The 21,753-nt window shown below is 48.2% G+C and overlaps 1 protein-coding gene across 3 annotated transcripts in view; it reads left to right on the top strand.

Annotated features, from left to right (window-relative positions):
* RRN3 (RRN3 homolog, RNA polymerase I transcription factor) overlaps positions 1-21,753 on the top strand; it is a 1,162,251-nt gene that overhangs the window by 1,088,144 nt on the left and 52,354 nt on the right. For all 3 annotated transcript variants that reach the window (XM_082260368.1, XM_082260367.1, XM_082260369.1), the window contains exon 14: positions 10,457-10,565. In XM_082260368.1, the coding sequence (XP_082116494.1) occupies positions 10,457-10,565 (109 nt within the window). The remainder of the gene's footprint in view (positions 1-10,456; positions 10,566-21,753) is intronic.

Raw genomic sequence — 21,753 nt, 5'->3', positions numbered from 1 at the left:
AGAGATTATTCTCCCACTCTACAAGACTCTGGTCCAGCCACATCCTGGAGTATTCCATCCAGTTCTGGGCACCGGTCCTCAGAAAGGATGTGCTAGAACTGGAGAGAGTCCAGAGAAGAGCAACAAAAATAATTAGGGGAATGGAGGACATCAGCTATGAGGAAAGACTACAAGCATTGAACTTATTCTCTCTGGAGAAGAGACGCTTGAGGGGGGATATGATATCAATGTACAAATACTGTACTGGTGAGGACCCTAGCATAAGGAACAAACTTTTCAGAGAAAGGGAATACAATAAGACACGTGACCACTCACTAAAACTAGAGGAAAAATGGTTTAATCTTAAAATACGTAGGGGGTTCTTTACTGTCAGAGCAGTAAGGATGTGGAATTCTCTTCCACAAGCAGTGGTATCAGCAGAGAGCATCGATAATTTCAAAAAACTATTAGATGGGCACCTTAAAGACCACAACATAAAGGGGTATACAATGTACGGTTAACAGCAAACACACACACATCATAGGTTGAACTGGATGGACTGATGTCTTTTTTCAACCTCAAAAACTATGTAACTATATATTTTCCCAGTGTGTGGGGGTGCGGGGTTAGCCATCCCTGCCGGAAAACAAACACACAGTGACAACTGTTGCGGCTGTAGCTGCTGGCTATAATCAAAATAAATATTCAATAGGCTGGTTTGTACCCAGGTTAATTGATAAACTGTGGTACAATCACACTGCCATTACATGGTTTGAATCTTAGCTGGTCCCTGCTGAACCATCCATGGTTCAAGCTGTCTATAGCCGGCTTAACTCATATTGCAGTAATCGTACCCTGAATGTTTTATCCTTTTTAAAGAAGCTGCAAGTACAGAAAAAATCCTGATCATCTGCCAGACATGTACTCAACTCCTAAAACCTGCCATACATGAAACTATATCCTGCCGATTCGGCAGGGACCAGCCAAATTTTGATCAGTGTTTGGGCTGGCTGGTTGTACACAAGTTGATCCATCGATCAACTTGTGTACAACCAGCCTGGTGCTGATCAGTGCATTCTAACGGCGGGGAAGCTTCCCCACTGTCATAATACTATAGATCAGTGGGAGGGATTCCCCCATCCACACTTTGAAACATTATTTTTCGTTCAACCTGCTCGGTTGAACAAAAACAAAATTACTCGGGTATGGCCAGCCTAAGTCTTGATGTAGGCTGACAACACATAGCATGTTTGTATACTAAGTGTTCTCAGCTATGACCCATTTTCTTTTGAATACTGCACAGACCCACATACTCTCTGTCTCCACAACATACAGGCTAATTATTTTGTATTCCCAAAAAATAGACTGTCGGGGCTAATAACTCTGCTTGAGATAACTTGTGATTGGTGTACAACTGTGCCGGAATGTACAAGGAGTTAAAGCATTGTTAACACCCTACTCTTCTAAAGGATGACTCAACAGTCCTCTCCACTCATAATAATCTTTGAAAACGTACCCCATTACAAATTATTTTTAGAGAAATTGAACTTTAATCTTAATCTTAGAAACACATTGGATTTAAAACTCTTCATACTTTCTCGCAGTTATCAACTGCAAAAAAACACCCAGGAGGGCACAACCACCTCGTGCATTACCACAGACCATATTTATTTAATCCACATGGACAAATGGATACTCACACCTAAATTAAAACATCAGGCAACACAGATGCTCCAGCTGGAACGCAGTGCAGTTCGTCCGGGGCACAAAATGGCTGGACAGCTAATGCGTTTTGGGGGTCATGCCCCCCTTCTCAGAGCTAACTCCATTACACACTTGGCCTTAAATATGGTATGCATTTTTATGTTCGCCTTAATATATATATATTTTTATTATATTATATCATCATCATTTGTTTAGTTAAATATATATACATATTTTTTATATGTTTTAAGACAGGGTGTAGTCCCTGGGAACTCTGCCCAGGTGTTCAATTTCCTGTGGGAGGGGTCCCATGATCTTTCACCATATTTGGGGCCAAAAAGTGTGTAGTGGAGTCAGCTCTGAGGAAAGGGGCATGACTCCCGAAACACGTTAGCTGTCCAGCCATTTCCACCCAGGATGAACTGCATTGCATTCCAGCTGGAGCATTTCGGTGTTGCTTGATGTTTTAACTTTGATGTGAGTATCCATTTGTCCATCTGTAAAAACAAAAGTTGTCTGTGGTAAGGCAGGGTTTCCCGGTTGGAGGAGGGCTGCACCCTTGATGGGCATTAGACGTTAGATAGAAGAATATCCCTGGGTTTAGCGCAAAAGTGTTTTTGGATTATTAAAAAAAAAATGTATTGATTCCGCGCTAGGATATCTAAGGAATATTAAGGCTGCTGCCTACCTCAAATACCCAGAGGAGTATAATAATATGAAAAAGGAAAGGTATGGTGGCGCTGCCTAAATGTAAAGTGTCATGTGTGCAAAGAAAAAAAAACAAATGTGCAAAAATATATAATGGCATAGCATGTGAATAAATTGTAAAATGTGATCAGGTGTGACCATACAAAAAATAATAAAAATAAATAAAGCGCAAGGTGCAAATGGGTACAATAAAGCCTAAATATAGTACCTAACAAATGCAATTATTACAAAACTTAAAATTATTATAACAAATTACAAAATTGATCTTATCTTTAAAAAAATATATAAAAAAATAAAATAAATGATAAAAAAAATATTATATCCAATAGTCCCAATAATTGTGCAAAGGGCAAAAACTCATGCAAAAAAAATAGTTTGCAATTCTGATGGTGTGAAAATCACTCTGTGCAAGCAGGTGCAATAGTTCTCCCCCAATTGGACCACACCCACCAAACGGAGGTACCCCTACAGGGGGCACAGGTATATAGCCAGCAGAGTGGTTGGCGGAGTCCAACTCTACTTTTAGCTGTGTATTCAACTTTAGGGCTGATACACAGACCAGAGTGATTCCCATAATTACCTTGTTCAAGCAGCCAATTTGCCCTTTGAAGAGGAAATGCTTGACCATGCTTATCTAGTGTGTGATTCAGAAAGAAATTCCTCTTCTTCCTGCATGGCCATGAGGAAATTCCACCATTTATACGAACATTGGATAGGAACTACCTTATAAGAAGCGTGGGCTGAGAGTCTATCTGTGCCAGTTGGTACCAGAGTGGTTAGGGGAGTCCAACTTTACTTTGCTGGCTATTTACCTGTCACCCCCGTAGGGGTACCTCCGTTTGGAGAGTGCGGTCCAGTTGATGAAGCACTATTGCTGTGATTTTGGAGTGATTTCCACCATTGTTTTTGCACAAGTTTTTGCACTTTGCACAATTATTGGGACTACTGGATGATGTAATACATTTTTTATCATTTTTTTATTATTTTTTTTTTCATATATTTTTTGATGATGATATAAATTTTGTGATTTGTTATAATAATTTTTAGTATTGTAATAATTGCATTTATTCAGTACTATAATTAGGCTTTATTGTACCCATTTGCACCTTGCACTTTATTTATATTTATTTATTATTTTTAGTATGGTCATACCTGATCACATTTAACACTTTATTCACATGCTATGCCATTATATATTTTTGCACACATGACACTTTACCTTTAGGCAGCGCCACCATACCTTTCCTTTATCATCTCATTTTTGGATTATTGTTCTTCTCGCAGTTATGCAGAATATGTCAGGGTGCCAGGAAACAGACCACATGAAGATGCAAGTAAAATAAAGCGGTTTATTAGAGCAACAACAATAAACGCACAGCAAGAGTGAGGAGTGAAATCAGAAACAGCCGGGGGCAAGTCCAGAGCAGGTAGTCACCCAAGCCGGGATCGAGTCTAGAAGCGGGTAGTCATCCAAGCTTGGGTTGAGTCCACAGGTGGGTAGTCTGACAATGCCAGATCAACTGCCGATACAGAATCGAGAGCCAGGAAAGTCGTCAACGAAGGAACACTGAGAGCAGAAGACTGCTAGCAGTGATGCACCTTGGAGTACAAACACAAGGGCAAAGCACTGCAAGCCAACATGTGATATATATATATATATATATATATATATACAGTAATTTAAATAAGTTGCGCTAGAAAAATGAAACATATAATTTGAATTATATGGTAATCAAAAAATTTCCGTGTAAATGTCCAATAGTTGGAAACGTGATGTGGGGTAACTGTGCAGGTACCGCTTACCGGAAACAAAATAAGTAAATGCCAAAGGTGACAACAATTCCAGATGCACTCGGGAAGTTGACCACGGTGGACCTCACGGTTCCCACGTAGATCGCCTCAGTATGATGATTGCATGTGGAATACATAAATAAAAAACACCATAGCGTAAAACCAAAATAACCAGTAAGAAGGTAACACCCAAAGTGATAGGAGACACCAAAAAATCCAAATGCTAAAAAATGGATCTAGTAAGTAGACGTGAAAATAAGCGAAAACTCAACCACCAATTGAACTCAATAGATACTCCTTACCAAAGTGTAAGAAAAAATAGCCAAAATTGAAAAGCCAGACACCTCCCCCGATAGGAATGCAGCTTACCAAAGTGACGAGTATAAAGAGCATGAAAAATTAACAAGGGGTCCCGATCATGCAAAACCAGAGTGGGTGACACCGATTCTAAATACCCTTACCGACTCCAGGTAAAAATGGGCAAGGTTGGTATGCTCATACGATCAATCTTCTGTGGCCTCCGCTAGGGACTCAGGATGTTGGAGAGGAGCGTCAACCATAAAACACAGAAGAGGACGCCATAGCATAAAATCCCACGAGTAATTTATTAGGTAAATTTTACCTAATAAATTACTCGTGGGATTTTATGCTATGGCGTCCTCTTCTGTGTTTTATGGTTGACATTTTTTTGATTACCATATAATTCAAATTTTACGTTTCATTTTTCTAGCGCAACTTATTTATATTACTGTTTTTTGGGGTGTTGGTCACACTTGAAGTTGCTGCTTTTTTATTTCTGGACTAGCGCAGTTGTTTTTTTATCTACAGTGCCTTGCGAAAGTATTCGGCCCCCTTGAACTTTGCGACCTTTTGCCACATTTCAGGCTTCATACCTAAAGATATAAAACTGTAATTTTTTGTGAAGAATCAACAACAAGTGGGACACAATCATGAAGTGGAACAAAATTTATTGGATATTTCAAAATTTGTTAACAAATAAAAAAACTGGAAAAATTGGGCGTGCAAAATTATTCAGCCCCTTTACTTTCAGTGCAGCAAACTCTCTCCAGAAGTTCATTGAGGATCTCTGAATGATCCAATGTTGACCTAAATGACTAATGATGATAAATAGAATCCACCTGTGTGTAATCAAGTCTCCGTATAAATGCACCTGCACTGTGCTAGTCTCAGAGGTCCGTTTAAAGCGCAGAGAGCATCATGAAGAACAAGGAACACACCAGGCAGGTCCGAGATACTGTTGTGGAGAAGTTTAAAGCCGGACTTGGATACAAAAAGATTTCCCAAGCTTTAAACATCCCAAGGAGCACTGTGCAAGCGATAATATTGAAATGGAAGGAGTATCAGACCACTGCAAATCTACAAAGACATGGCCGTCCCTCTAAACTTTCAGCTCATACAAAGAGAAGACAGATCAGAGATGCAGCCAAGAGGCCCATGATCACTCTGGATGAACTGCAGAGATCTACAGCTGAGGTGGGAGACTCTGTCCATAGGACAACATATACAGCACAAATCTGGCTTTTATGGAAGAGTGGCAAGAAGAAAGCCATTTCTTAAAGATAGCCATAAAAAGTGTCCTTTAACGTTTGCCACAAGCCACCTGGGAGACACACCAAACATGTGGAAGAAGGTGCTCTGGTCAGATGAAACCAAAATCAAACTTTTTGGCAACAATGCAAAACGTTATGTTTGGCTTAAAAGCAACACAGCTCATCACCCTGAACACACCATCCCCACTGTCAAACATGGTGGTGGCAGCATCATGGTTTGGGCCTGCTTTTCTTCAGCAGGGACAGGAAAGATGGTTAAAATTGATGGGAAGATGGATGGAGCCAAATACAGGACCATTCTGGAAGATGGAGTCTGCAAAAGACCTGAGACTGGGACGGAGATTTGTCTTCCAACAAGACAATGATCCAAAACATAAAGCAAAATCTACAATGGAATGGTTCACAAATAAACATATCCAGGTGTTAGAATGGCCAAGTCAAAGTCCAGACCTGAATCCAATCGAGAATCTGTGGAAAGAACTGAATGCTGTTCACAAACGCTCTCCATCCAACCTCACTGGGCTCGAGGTGTTTTGCAAGGAGGAATGGGCAAAAATTTCAGTCTCTCGATGTGCAAAACTGATATACCCCGAGCGACTTACAGCTGTAATCGCAGCAAAAGGTGGCGCTACAAAGTATTAACTTAAAGGGGCTGAATAATTTTTCACGCCCAATTATTCAGTTTTTTATTTGTTAAAAAAGTTTGAAATATCCAATAAATTTCGTTCCACTTCATGATTGTGTCCCACTTGTTGTTGATTCTTCACAAAAATTTACAGTTTTATATCTTTGTTTGAAGCCTGAAATGTGGCAAAAGGTCACAATGTTCAAGGGGCCAAATACTCTCGCATGGCACTGTATATAGTCAGGTGTGCAACATCATCACTGAGAGATGCCCAGGCAGCAGGCAAGTGATGATGCAAACAGAGTTTATAAAAGACAGCAGTCTGCACATGTCCAAGATGGCTGTCAACAGGAAGGCAAGGTAAGACCTTGAAAAAAATGTTTTCTGAGGAAAGCGAGCAAGGAAAGCGCATAGAGGGGCAGGAACATGAACATCAGTGGAGGGAACCCAGGAGTGCTCCTCAGGACCATAACCCTTCCAGTGCGCCAGGTATTGAACCTGACCTTGGAACAGACGAGAATCCAAGATGCTGCTAACCTTATACTCCTCATGATTGCCCACAGCAATGGGATGAGGGCGAGGAGGAGAAGAAGTATAGCGATTGCAAACCAGTGGCTTCAAAAGTGACACGTGAAAGACATTGGAGATACGCATGCAAGGAGGAAGATCAAGGGCATAGGCCACCGGGTTCACCTTAACAGAGGGTGTGAAAAGGCCCAACAAAACGGGGTGCCAGTTTAGGAGTGGGTACCCTGAGGTTGAGATTACATATCGACAACCACACCCTCTCCTCGACCTGGTATGAAGGAGCAGATAAACGTCTCCGGTCTGTCTCGAGCTTCTGACGCTGTGCAGAGACTCGTAAAGACTCTGGAATCTGCACCCAAGAGGAATAGAGCCGGGATGTCCTGTGGCGACAACGACTCAGGCAAGACAACGGGTTGGAACCCATAATTGGCAATGAATGGAGACATTCCAGAAGACGAGTTGATGGCAGAGTTCCTGGCAAACTCTGCCCAGGGTAGCAGATCAACCCAATTGTCTTGATCGTCAGAGATATAGCAGCAGAGAAATTGCTCCAGAGCTTGGCTGGAATGCTCAGCGGCACCATTGGACTGCAGGTGGTGGGCCAAGGAGAAGGAGAGTTGAATATCCAACTGGGAGCAAAAGGCGCGCCAGAACCTGGAGACAAACTGGCTCCCATGGTCCGAGACAATCTCCTTAGGCAACCCATGTAAGCATAAAACCTCCCTGGCAAACACAGAGGCAAGCTCCTGAGCGCTAGGCAGCCGCTTAAATGGAACACAGTGGCACATTTTGGAGAACCTTTTGACAACCATGAGGATAACCATGTAACCTCAAGACATGGGAAGTTCCACAATAAAATCCATGGTCAGGTGAGACCAGAGATGCTCTCCTTTAGGAATGGGATGCAGTAGGCCCAAGGGAAGGTGCCACAGAGATGTGTTCTTGGCACAGACCGATCAAGCAGCCACATACGCAGCAATATCAGTGCGGAGAGTTGGCCACCAAAATTGACGGGAAATAGCCCAGGACATCTGTTTTTTACCAGGATGACCATCAGTCTTGAAATTCTAGTAAGTGCGCAACATTCTGATGCGCAACCCCTCAAGTACAAAGCATTTGCCAGCAGGCTTCTCTGTGGGAGCATCAGGTTGGGCAGGAATAAGGCCCATCTCGCTTGACGGGGTGTGAGCCTCTTGGCCTCCGAGAGATACATCAGATTCTTATGATTGGTGAGAATGAGAACTGGAACCACAGAACCTTCAATCAAGTGTCTCCACTCCTTGAGAGCCAGGATAATGGCCAAGCGCTCTCTCTCCCTAATCTCATAATTGCATTCAGCTGGAGACAGCTTCTTGGAGTAGAACCCACAAGGAAGTAAGGGTCCATCAGGTGTCCAACGCTGAGACAGGAGGGTGCCTACTCCCTTCCCAGACGCATCCACCTCTAGGACAAAGGGCAAATCAGGATTGGGATGAGAAAGTATGGGAGTCGAAGCAAAAGCAGAATGGAGGGCTTCGAAAGCTTGGATGGCAGCAGGCGTCCAATTGTGGGTATCACTGCCCTTCTTGGTCAGATCTGAGATAGGTTTGGCCAAAGAGGAAAAGTTCCTGATAAATTTCCGATAGTAGTTGGCAAACCTAGGGAAACGTTGAATGGAACGGAGACCACTAGGGCGAGGCCATTGTAGAACAGCCGAAACCTTCTGAGGGTCCATGGAGAAACCCTCCGCTGAAATGATGTAGCCCAAAAAGGCAACCCGAGACAGGTGGAATTCACATATCTCAAGCTTACAGAAAAGCCTATTCTCATGTAACCATTGCTGCACCCGTCTGACATCCAGGTAGTGTGATCATTACGAGGTTATACACGGCCCTTGGGTCAAGTTTGGTAAAGACCGTTACTCTCTTGAGGCAGTCGAACGATTCAGTAATCAACGGAATGTGGTTAGCATTCTTGACCGTGATGTGATTGAGGCGCCTATAATCAATGCAAGGTCTTAACTCACCCCCCTTCTTTTTTGCGAAGAAAAAACCGGCACCCGCTGGAGAAATAGACTCACGAAAATGTGCCCCCGGACAAGATCATCCACCACGTACTCCTCCATGGCCTTATACTCCGCAACTGAGAGAGGATAAACCCTGCCACGAGGGGGAATGGCACCAGGTTGCAAATCTATGGCACAGTCGTATGGACGGTGAGGTGGAAGAGTACCAGCGCGCACCTTGTCAAATACACCTTGATACTCATTACAGTATATTCAGTAGGCAACACTGAATCTGAGGAGGTACAACGTATCTTAACAGGCCCATGGATACAAACAGCGCCACACTGTGGAGACCAAGAAAGGATCACGACCGACTGCCAATCAAAGGTTGGATTGTGTTTCTGAAGCCAAGGGTACCCCAAAACAACAGAGTAGTGTGGGGACGATATAACCTGGAAACAGGTTGACTCCCTGTGAACAGCCCCTATCGCCATTACATCCAGAACAGTCTCGTGGGTAACCTGTGCCAATTGCAGGGGTCTGCCATCAATCGCCTCAATGACTAGTGGAGAAACACGGGGCTGCAAGGGTATGGAATTCCCAGCAGCAAACGTACTGTCAATAAAGTAACCACCAGCACCGGAATCTACCAATGCCTGAATAACCACCGAACCTGCTGCCAAGGAGAGGACAACTGTGATTAATATCTTTACAGGAAACCAAGGATGAGGAAAATCCACCAAAGGTCTGTCGCCGCTGGGATCTTAGGTGCGAGCGTTTCCCGGACGGGTAGGACAAGATTTCAGGAAATGCCCACCAAGGCCCCAATACAGGCATCGGCCCTCCCTCCTAAAGGCCCGCTCAGCCTCGGAAAGGGGAGTGTACCGCAGCTGCATGGGTTCACAACCAGACGCACCATCACCAGGAGACGTGGGAGGTGAGGGAGGAATGGGTGGGGAAGAAAACATAGGAGTCAATCTTGTAGGAGGCCTCCGCAGGCGCTCCCTAAACGATGGTCTTTCCCTTAGCCCGGTATCGATCAAAATCAGGAAAGATGCCTTTCCCAATGCATCCCAAGATGCATTGTGTGTGTGTCTATGGACACACACAGTGCGGCTTGGCCCTGCCCTCCACTGCCTCATCACAGAGCCGAGAATGCATTAAGGAAAAAAAAAACTAAAACTTTTATAACCACTTTAATACCATTTGATTACCATTAAATGATAGTTGTTGAATTTTGATAGCAATAAAAGTCCCAGCTTTAGATAGATATAATCTGACTATAGAAAAATTAATATTAGGCCTAAGGGCACAGCTTCGTCTAGTAGCTATACTCAACTACACATAATAAATAAGGTCAGTTTTACTTAGTGGTGATAGGAGGTAGGACATCTCTCTGTATCTCTGCTGGATCATTACGTTGAAGATTTCTTAACTAATATGTATGATGATCCATTACAATTATTATCAGTTTAATTGTTGTAGGCTGAGGTTGTTTTTACTATATATGCCAAGTCAAGAACATGAAGCTTAACACTCTGATTTTTCTGTTTGTTATTTGGAAAGGTTTGGCATACCTCCAAGCTCTGAACTTTGAACGAATCGTTATGTGTCAGCTGAACCCACTAAAGATATGCCTTCCCACTGTGGTTAATTTTTTTGCTGCCATTACAAGGTAAGTACAACTCTGCATCATGTTTCATGGTATATACTTGTCCATATAGATGTCCCATCTAGTTCAGGCAAAAGACAAAAATAAATAGAAATTGCATCCTCTAAACTAGGGATAGCCCGATATGGTTTTTTCAGGGCCAATACCAATATTTTGGTCACTAAGTATCAGTATCGGCCGATATGGGCCGATATTTTGTACATTTAAAGTTTTGAAAAATAAAGAATTTTTGAGACAAATTTGGTACTGAACATGTTAATGTTTGTTTATTAAAATTAAAGTTTTGTTCTTCACAAAAAACAAATTTTGGGACAGAGAAAGACGGGGCTTTACGGGCCTGTGGGAGTGGAAGGATCAGAAAATAGAACCAGTAGTAAAATCAAAATTACATTTTATTGGTTTCTCAAAGTATATAAAAAACAAGCATGGATGACCATGCGTGTATATTAACGAACAATTACAACATACAATGATTAAAATATAATGTCACTGTGATTATAGAAACATATCCCATAAGGGTTTAGAGGCAAAAAAACAAAGCCTGTATAGGTGGAGGGTAGGTCTCAAGCTGGATTCGGTCACGATAGGTCCCCAGCAAGCCGACGCGTTTCGCTTAAGGCTTCCTCAGGGCCTGAGAGACCCTAATAGACCGATGTTTCCTTTTCAACAGTGACTTGTGTGGGCGGCAGGGCTGTGGCGGTACATATAATGTTCGGAAGATAATATCTCCATATTTACCATATAGAATTTATATAGGTGTCACGTAAAACACTTTTGTATATATATCCAATGTGTTGAATTGTAGTTGTATCATCAAGGTCAAGGCTGCCATAAATAACTCCAATCTTAGCAGATAGTTGTCCTCTTCCTGGATTGTTTATCCATATATGCAATGACCCTCAGGTACATTCCATTTAGTGTCACTATTGCACTCGTTTGAGCCAGGTTTTAGAGACCTCTATGCAGTTTGTAGGGAAAATATCCCCAATCTACTTGTCCTAGGTGGCAGTAGGGTTGACCTCTCCTCAAACTAAAAGGTGCTCCAGGCAGGGAAATATGACCTATATAAACATATATTTCAGTTAAATGGACCCAGGGTCCTGGGCTGTCCACGCCCTCTGTATCACCGTACGTGTTACCACCGGCAGGTTGTAACACGTACGGTGATACAGAGGGCGTGGACAGCCCAGGACCCTGGGTCCATTTAACTGAAATATATGTTTATATAGGTCATATTTCCCTGCCTGGAGCACCTTTTAGTTTGAGGAGAGGTCAACCCTACTGCCACCTAGGGCAAGTAGATTGGGGATATTTTCCCTACAAACTGCATAGAGGTCTCTAAAACCTGGCTCAAACGAGTGCAATAGTGACACTAAATGGAATGTACCTGAGGGTCATTGCATATATGGATAAACAATCCAGGAAGAGGACAACTATCTGCTAAGATTGGAGTTATTTATGGCAGCCTTGACCTTGATGATACAACTACAATTCAACACATTGGATATATATACAAAAGTGTTTTACGTGACACCTATATAAATTCTATATGGTAAATATGGAGATATTATCTTCCGAACATTATATGTACCGCCACAGCCCTGCCGCCCACACAAGTCACTGTTGAAAAGGAAACATCGGTCTATTAGGGTCTCTCAGGCCCTGAGGAAGCCTTAAGCGAAACGCGTCGGCTTGCTGGGGACCTATCGTGACCGAATCCAGCTTGAGACCTACCCTCCACCTATACAGGCTTTGTTTTTTTGCCTCTAAACCCTTATGGGATATGTTTCTATAATCACAGTGACATTATATTTTAATCATTGTATGTTGTAATTGTTCGTTAATATACACGCATGGTCATCCATGCTTGTTTTTTATATACTTTGAGAAACCAATAAAATGTAATTTTGATTTTACTACTGGTTCTATTTTCTGATCCTTCCACTCCCACAGGCCCGTAAAGCCCCGTCTTTCTCTGTCCCAAAATTTGTTTTTTGAACCCTCAATAGGGGTAAGGGCCAATTTGGCACGGTAACTTTTTGTCTACATTTTGTTCTTCACACCTTCCCTGCATGAAAACTGATAGGAAAACCACACAGCTTTCACTTGCAGGGACATGAGTTTCAAATCACGTGATTGTGAATGATGCGTAAACTGCTGCAGTAGTGCACTCAATCACTGCAATAATTTTAAATCACTACTGCAGTCAGTGCAAAACTGCTAGAAAAAAAAGCTAGACAAAAGCTAAACAGTGGATTGGAGTGGACACTAGTACTAATACACTTTTCAATACTCTCAGTTAAGTAGAACAATATTATAGTGAAGAAAACATAACATTTCAGCATGTTCACCTGTTAAAGGGTTTCTGTTTTTTTCATATATTTCTGCCACTTCATTAACACCCTCACTTGGTACAGGAGAGGAGAGAGTAGCAGAGAGGTATCTTCTAGCATGAGAGGCAAGTCTTTTGCAGTGTGCCTCATTTTCTCTCCATCTCTGAAGAGTATCACCACTTCTTCTGTTAATTACTGGTTCCTTCAAATAGAGATGAAGTTCATCATTCAGGCTCATTATTGCAGATTCAGAAGAATCATCTGCATGAGGCTCCAATAAAACACTGAACATGCCATCAATTTGACCACGATGAAGAAGATTCTCTTCTTTTTGGACATTTTTTCTGTTTTTGCAGCATCCTGCTCTTCCAGATTATAAAAATGCTGGCTGTCAGCCATTGTTTTGCCTTGGCCAATACATCATCAGAAAAGAAAGCATGGTTCTTGTATCAAGGATCCAAAATACTTGCCAGCACAACATTTTAATTGCTTCATGCTTCTCAAAGCCTATATCAATCAAAGCTCTCTGGCTTGACAGACCATCATTTTCAAGTTGGAGGGTGTTGTGTGCCATGCAACTGAGATCTGACACATCAGCAAGCCTCATTCCTCTCCGCATGTTTGCTCCGCTGTCTCGAAGGAGCACAAGCATCACTCGGTCTTTGTTGATTGCCCAGTCTTCAAGCATGCCTAGACACATTTCTCTACTCTACTCAGTGTGGGATCCTTGCATCACTTTTGTATTCAACACCAATTGCCTTTTTGTCTAACCGCTGTCAATAAAGCGGCATGTAAATTTCATTAGTGACACTGTTTGTCCTGACCAGCAGTCAATGAGAATGAGTTGCCAGCATTCTTTGGTTGCAGCATAGCCTTTACTTTCTCAACGACCTTTTGATGAATCTTTCCCAGCATTTTGGTTTGATAATACTTGTCACTCTTCAGTGTGTACCCTGGCTCAACTATGGATATCAACTGCTTAAATCCATAGTCAGACACCATTGTAAATGGCTGGTTATCGGTGACCATCATCTCTGTGATTACTCTGTCCAGCACCAGGGTGTCACCCTGTTGTAGGTGGCTTGCTCTGTGTCACCCTGTTGTGGGTGGCTGGCTTGCTGGCACCCTGTTGTGGGTGGGTGGCTGGCTGGCTGGCACCCTGCTGTGGCTGCTGGCTGGCTGGCACCCTCTTGTGGGTGGCTGGCTTGGTGTCACCCTGTTGTGGGTGGCTGGCTTGGTGTCACCCTGTTGTGGGTGGCTGGCTTGGTGTCACCCTGTTGTTGTGGGTGACTGGCTTAGTGTCACCCTGTTGTTGTGGGTGGCTGGCTTGGTGTCACCCTGTTGTGGGTGTCTGGCTTGGTGTTACCCTGTTGTGGGTGGCTGGCTTGGTGGCACCCTGTTGTGGGTGGCTGGCTTGGTGGCACCCTGTTGTGGGTGGCTGGCTTGGTGGCACCCTGTTGTGGGGTGGCTGGCTGCCACCCTGCTGTGGCTGCTGGCTTCCACCCTGCTGTGGCTACTGGCTGCCACCCTGCTGTAGCTGCTGGCTGCCACCCTGCTGTAGCTGCTGGCTGCCACCCTGCTGTGGCTGCTGGCTGCCACCCTGCTGTGGCTGCTGGCTGCCACCCTGCTGTGGCTGCTGGCTGGCACCCTGTTGTGGGTGGCTGGCTGGCACCCTGTTGTGGGTGGCTGGCTGGCACCCTGTTGTGGGTGGCTGGCTGGCACCCTGTTGTGGGTGGCTGGCTTGCTGGCACCCTGTTGTGGGTGGCTGGCTTGCTGGCACCCTGTTGTGGGGTGGCTGGCTGGCACTCTGGTGTGGCTGCCACCCTGCTGTGGCTGCTGGCTGCCATCCTGATGTGGCTGCTGGCTGCCACCCTGCTGTGGCTGCTGGCTGCCACCCTGTTGTGGGTGGCTGGCTGGCAGCCTGTTGTGGGTGGCTGGCTTGCTGGCACCCTGTTGTTGGTGGCTGGCTTGCTGGCACCCTGTTGTTGGTGGCTGGCTTGCTGGCACCCTGTTGTGAGTGGCGGGCTTGCTGCTGGCACCCTGTTGTGGGTGGCTTACTTTCACCCTGCTGTGGCTGCTGGCTGGCTGTCACCCTGTTGTGGGTTGCTGGCTTGGTGTCACCCTGTTGTGAGTGGCTGGCTTGCTGGCACCCTGTTTCGGGTGGCTGGTTTGCTGGCACCCTGTTGTGGATGGCTGGCTTGATGGCACCCTGTTGTGGGGTGGGTGGGTGGCTGGCTGCTGGCACCCTGTTGTAGGGTGCGTGGCTGGCTGGCACCTTGTGGGTGGGTGGGTGGGTGGCTTGCTGGCACCCTGTTGTGGGTGGCTGGCTTGCTGGAAGCCTGTTGTGGGGTGGGTGGGTGTCTGGCTGGCTGCTGGCACCCTGTTGTGGGTGGCTGGCTGTCACCCTGCTGTGGCTGCTGGCTGGCTGTCACCCTGCTGTGGCTGCTGGCTGGCTGTCACCCTGCTGTGGCTGCTGGCTGGCAGTCACCCTGCTGTAGCTGCTGGCTGGCTGTCACCCTGTTGTTGGTTGTTGGCTGGCTGTCACCATGTTGTGAGTGGCTGGCTTTCTGGCACCCTGTTGTGGGTGGCTGGTTTTCTGGCACCCTGTTGTGGGTGGCTGGCTTGCTGGAACCCTGTTGTGGGGTGGCTGGTTGGCTTGCTGCTGGCACCCTGTTGTGGGTGGCTGGCACCCTGTTGTGTGTGGCTGGCTTGCTGGCACCCTGTTGTGGGTGGCTGGCTTGCTGGAACCCTGTTGTGAGGTAGGTGGCTGGCTGCTGGCACCCTGTTGTGGGTTGCTGGCTGGCTGTCACCCTGTTGTGGGTTGCTGGCTTGCTGTCACCCTGTTGTGGGTGGCTGGCTGGCACCCTGTTGTGGTTGGGTGGCTGGCTGGATTGGCAGCAACCCTGTTGTGGGGTGGGTGGGTGGCTTGCTGGCACCCTGTTGTGGGTGGCTGGCTTGCTGGAACCCTGTTGTGAGGTAGGTGGCTGGCTGCTGGCACCCTGTTGTGGGTTGCTGGCTGGCTGTCACCCTGTTGTGGGTTGCTGGCTTGCTGTCACCCTGTTGTGGGTGGCTGGCTGGCACCCTGTTGTGGTTGGGTGGCTGGCTGGATTGGCAGCAACCCTGTTGTGGGGTGGGTGTGTGGCTGGCTTGCTGGCACCCTGTTGTGGGTGGCTGGCTTGCTGGAACCCTGTTGTGAGGTAGGTGGCTGGCTGCTGGCACCCTGTTGTGGGTTGCTGGCTGGCTGTCACCCTGTTGTGGGTTGCTGGCTTGCTGTCACCCTGTTGTGGGTGGCTGGCTGGCACCCTGTTGTGGTTGGGTGGCTGGCTGGATTGGCAGCAACCCTGTTGTGGGGTGGGTGGGTGGCTGGCTTGCTGGCACCCTTTTGTGGGGTTGGTGGGTGTCTGGCTGCTTGCACCCTGTTGTGGGGCGGGTGGCTGGCTTGCCGAAACCCTGTTGTGGGTGGCTGGCTTGCTGGAATCCTGTTGTGGGGTGGGGGGGGGGGCTGGCTGCTGGCACCTATTGTGGGGTGGGTGGGTGTCTGGCTGGCACCCTGTTGTGGGGTGGGTGGGTGGCTGGCTGGCACCCTGTTGTGGGTGGCTGGCTTGCTGGAACCCTGTTGTGGGTGGCTGGCTTGCTGGAACCCTGTTGTGGGTGACTGGCTTGCTGGCACCCTGTTGTGGGTTGGGTGGCTGGCTGCTGGCACCTTGTTGCGGGCGGTTGGCTTGCTGACACCCTGTTGTGGGTGGCTGGCTGCTGGCACCCTGTTGTGGGTGGCTGGCTTGGTGTTACCCCGTTGTGAGTGGCTGGCTTTTTGGCACCCTGTTGTGGGTGGCTGTCTTGCTGGCACCCTGTGTTGGGGTGGGTGGGTGGCTGGCTGATGGCACCCTGTTTTGGCTGGCTGCTGGCACCCTATTGTGAGGTGGGTGATTGGCTGGCACCTTGTTGTGGGTGGCTTGCTGGCACCCTGTTGTGAGGTGGCTGGGTTGCTGGAACCCTGTTGTGGGGTGGGTGGGTGGCTGGCTTGGTGTCACCCTGTTGTGGGTGGCTGGCTTGATGTCACCCTGTGGTGAGTGGTTGGCTTGCTGACACCCTGTTGTGGGTGGCTGGCTTGGCAAGAACCCTGTTGTGGGGTGGGTGGGTGGCTGGCTTGCTGGCACCCTGTTGTGGGGTGGGTTGGGTGGCTGGCTTGGTGTCACCCTGTTATGGGTGGCTGGCTTGCTTAAACCCTGTTGTGGGGTGGGTAAGGGGGCTGGCTGTTGGCACCCTGTTGTGGGGAGGGTGGCTGGCTTGCTGGCACCCTGTTGTGGGTGGCTGGCTTGCTGACACCCTGTTGTGGGTGGCTGGCTTGCTGACACCCTGTTGTGGGTGGCTGCCTTGCTGACACCCTGTTGTGGGTGTCTAGCTTGGTGTCACCCTGTTGTGGGTGGCTGGCTTGCTGGCACCCTGTTGTGGGAGGCTGGCTTGCTGGAACCCTGTTGTGGGGTGGGTGACTGGCTTGCTGGTACCCTGTTGTGGGGTGGGTGGCTGGCTGCTGGCACCCTTTGGTGGGTGGCTGGCTTGCTGGCACCCTTTTGTGGGTGGCTGGCTTGTTGGAACCCTGTTGTGGGGTGGGTGGCTGGTTGGCACTGTCTTGTGGGTGGCTGGCTGTCACCCTGCTGTGGCTGCTGGCTGGCTGTCACCCTGTTGTGGGTTGCTGGCTTGGTGTCACCCTGTTGTGGGTGGCTGGCTTGCTGGCACCCTGTTGTGGGGTGGGTGGATGGCTGGCTGCTGGCACCCTGTTGTGGGGTGGGTGGGTGTCTGGCTTGGTGTCACCCTGTTGTGGATGGCTGGCTTGGTGTTACCCTGTTGTGGGTGGCTGGCTTGGTGTTACCCTGTTGTGGGTGGCTGGCTTGCTTGCACCCTTTTGTGGGGTGGGTGGCTGGCACCCTGTTGTGGGTGGCTGGCGACGCAGGAACCCTGTTGTGGGGTGCGTGGGTGGCTGACTTGCTTGCACCCTGTTGTGTGGTGGGTGGGTAGCTGGCTGCTGGCACCCTGTTGTGGGTCTGGTGGCTGGCTTGCACCCTGTTATGGGTGGCTGACTTGCTGGAACCTTGTTGTTGGGTGGGTGGGGGTGCTGGCTGCTGGCACCCCATTGTGGGGCGGTTGGCTGGCTGGCACACTGTTGTGAGTGGCTGGCTTGCTGGAACCCTGTTGATGGTGGCTGGCTTGCTGGCACCCTGTTGTGGTTGGCTGGCTTGCTGGCACCCTGTTGTGGGTGGCTGGTTTGCTAGCATCCTATTGTGGGTGGCTGGCTTGCTGGAACCCTGCTGTGGGTGGCTGGCTGCTGGCACCCTGCTGTGGGTGGCTGGCTTGCTGGCACCCTGTTGTGGGTGGCTGGCTTGCTTGCACCCTGTTGTGGGTTGCTGGCTTGCTGGCACCCTGTTTGTTGTTGGTGGCTGGCTGCTGGCACCCTGTTGTGGGTGGCTGGCGGTCACCCTGCTGTGGCTGGTGGCTGGCTGTCACCCCATTGTGGGTACTGGCTTCGTGTCACCCTGTCGTGGGTTGTTGCCTTGCTGGCACTTTGTTGTGTTTGTCTGGCTGCTGGCACCCTGTTGTGGGTGGCTGGCTTTCTGGCACCCTGTTGTGGGGTGGCTTGCTGGGTGCTGGCACCCTGTTGTGGGGTGGGTGGCTTGGAAGGAACCCTGTTGTGGGTGGCTGGCTTGGTGGCACCCTGTTGTGGGTGACTGGCTTGGAAGGAACCCTGTTGTGGGGTGGGTGGGTGCATGGCTGGCTTGCTGGCACCCTGTTGTGGAGTGGGTGGGTGGGTGGCTGGCTGCTGGCACCCTGTTGTGGGTGGCTGGCTTGCTGCCACCCTGTTGTGGGGTGGGTGGATGGCTGCTGGCACCCTGTTGTGGGGTGCGTGGATGGCTGCTGGCACCCTGTTGCGGGGTGGGTGGATGGCTGCTGGCACCCTGTTGTGGGGTGCGTGAATGGCTGCTGGCACCCTGTTGCGGGGTGGGTGGATGGCTGCTGGCACCCTGTTGTGGGGTGGGTGGATGGCTGCTGGCACCCTGTTGTGGGGTGGGTGGCTTGCTTGTCACCCTTTTGTGGGTGGCTGGCTTGCTGTATCCCTGTTGTGGGGTGGGTGGGTTGCTGGCTGCTGGCACCCTATTGTGGGTGGCTGGCTTGGCAGGAACCCTGTTGTGGGGTGGGTGGATGTCTGGCTTGCTGGCACCCTGTTGGTGGGTGGGTAAGTGGGTGGGTGGCTGGCTGCTGGCACCCTGTTGTGGGGTGGGTAGGTTGCTGCCACCCTGTTGTGGGGTGGGTGGATGGATGCTGGCACCCTGTTGTGGGGTGGGTGGCATGCTGGCACCCTTTTGTGGGTGGCTGGCTTCCTGGAACCCTGTTGTGGGGTGGGTTGGTGGCTGGCTGCTGGCACCCTGTTGTGGGTGGATGGCATGCTGGCACCCTGTTGTGGGGTGGGTGGCTGGCTGCTGGCACCCTTTTGTGGGGTGGGTGGCTTTTTGGCACCCTGTTGTGGTGGCTGGCTTGCTGGAACCCTGTTGTGGGGTCACTGGGGTTGGTGGGTTGATGGCTGCTGGCACACCGTCACATGTAAAGAAAGAAATAGCTACCATAGCGTAATACTATTTAAACAGCTTTATTTGGACACAACATCTCAAGTGGCAACTCATATTTGGCTGTAATTAACAGGCATGTATGGACCGGAGTATCCTCAAGGCTCGATTCCTGCCGAGAAAATGGCCACCGCGTCTCCTCCGTGGACTCAGCGTGACGCACCTCCTACGCGTTTCGTCAGAGACGTCGTCAGGGGGTGTGGCCTGCGGTAAACATCTGTCATTTATACGCTGACATAGAAGGGTAGGCGGGGCAATAGGCAGGTCCCGAATCCCGGAAGAAAGACACATTGCGTGTCAACGACCGGAACAGGGATTTCACACTAAGGATATCCGGACTTAGAATGCGGTCCACGTGCGTGTCATAAGGGGCCGGCTGGTCCAGCTTCTTCTGTGACACAAGATCCGGCATCTGTACCTCCCCCCCCCCCCTGTTGTTCCTGTGGAAGGCATTGAACATAATGTTCAGTTCCAACCCTCCTATACTGCACCCAACTCTTGGGCACAGCCTAGACGACGTAGGGGTCGTGGTAGAGGTCGAGGCCGAGGTAGGGGCCGTTATCCATCACATCAGGGACATGATTACCCTGTGACCAACAACAGATTTCTACCATTACAGGAGGAATTTGAGGGTGCTGGACAGTACATCACCTCTCATCCTTATGAAAGGGAACAAGTGCCCCCTCTACAACCCAGAGGACCTTATTATCAACGCAATGGAGATAATCAGTGGGGTCAAAACCCCAGAGGTTATCAGAACCCTCCACCTATTCATCCCAATACTAGTGGATATGCATCTCAGAATCAGTTTAATACTCCTTTTCGGGGGGGTACCCCGAAAACCAAGAGACAAAAAGACGCAAGAGAGGGAGCAGAGGGGGGCGGAGGGTCCGCAGTAAAAAGAAGTTGGCATTGAGGGATAAGGGTTTGTTCAATCTGAGCTCTGCTCCCCTTTCCAATGCCGAAAAGTGTGTATTAAATTACAGACTCAAATATGCCCCTCCCCGCCCTCTCCTTGAGATGTTGTGTCCAAATAAAGCTGTTTAAATAGTATTACGCTATGGTAGCTATTTCCTTCCTTACATGTGATTAACATCTGAGTGGAAGTGGACACGATCAGTGAGTGAGCTGATACGGGACTTAGAAGTGGAGGTTGTAACAGGCTGTTTTTGATCTCTGTCATGGGGGTCAAATCATTGCGGTAAGAGGCTAATCATTACCCTGGTGGTGGTTCTTTTTGCACATGGTGATCGGTGTTTGGAGTGCCCTTAGGAGCACCATTATTTTTCTTACCTGGAAGATTCTCAACGCACAGACACATTATATATGGACTGTCTGTCTATAAGGACTGTGTAGTTCTTTCATATTCATTACAAGCGCTACACCTACTTTGTTTTTAATTTCTGAGCGGATCTGTTTTATCCAATTCGTGGATCAAGTGTTGGCAGCTCATTTATTTTTTTATTCTAGTCATTTCTGAACTGTAATTCATTTATTGAGTTTAATCTTTTACATGCGCAGCATACCCCACATTTTTACCCCGTTGTGGGTGGCTGGCTTGCTGGCTCCCTGTTGTGGGTTGGATGGGTGGCACCCTGTTGTGGAGTGGGTGGCTTGCTGGCACCCTGTTGTGGGTGGTTGGCTTTAGGGATGCACCGAAATGAAATTCTTGGCCGAAGCCGAATAATAATAAAATGCTTGACCGAAGGCCGAATACCGAACGCGGTGTTTCGCATTTTTTAACATAAAATATGCCCATTAGCGTGCCCCTTAACATAAAATATGCCCATCAGAGTGCCCCTTAACATAAAATATGCTCATCAGAGTGCCCCTTAACATAAAATATGCTCATCAGCATGTCCCTTAGCATAAAATAAGGGGCACGCTGATGGGCTCATTTTATGTTAAGGGGCACTCTGATGGGCACATTTTATGTTAGGGGGCACTCTGATGGGCACATTTTATGTCAGGGGGGCACGCTGATGGGCACATTTTATGTTAGGGGGCACTCTGATGGGCAAAACAAAACATTTAAATCAGCATTGCTCTTAACATAAAATATGCCCATTAGCATGCCCCTTAAAATGAAATATGCCCATCAGAGTGCCCCTTAACATAAAATATGCTCATCAGCATGTCCCTTAGCATAAAATAAGGGGCACGCTGATGGCCACATTTTATGTCAAGGGGCACTTTATAGGGCACTGTGGCAACAACATATGGCAGTCTGCACACTAATGC

Source organism: Pelophylax lessonae (assembly GCF_965119305.1).
Source record: "Pelophylax lessonae genome assembly, chromosome: 6".
NCBI lineage: Eukaryota > Metazoa > Chordata > Amphibia > Anura > Ranidae > Pelophylax > Pelophylax lessonae.
The sequence above is the reverse complement of the archived record's forward strand: the minus strand, read 5'-3'. Positions and strand labels throughout refer to the sequence as shown.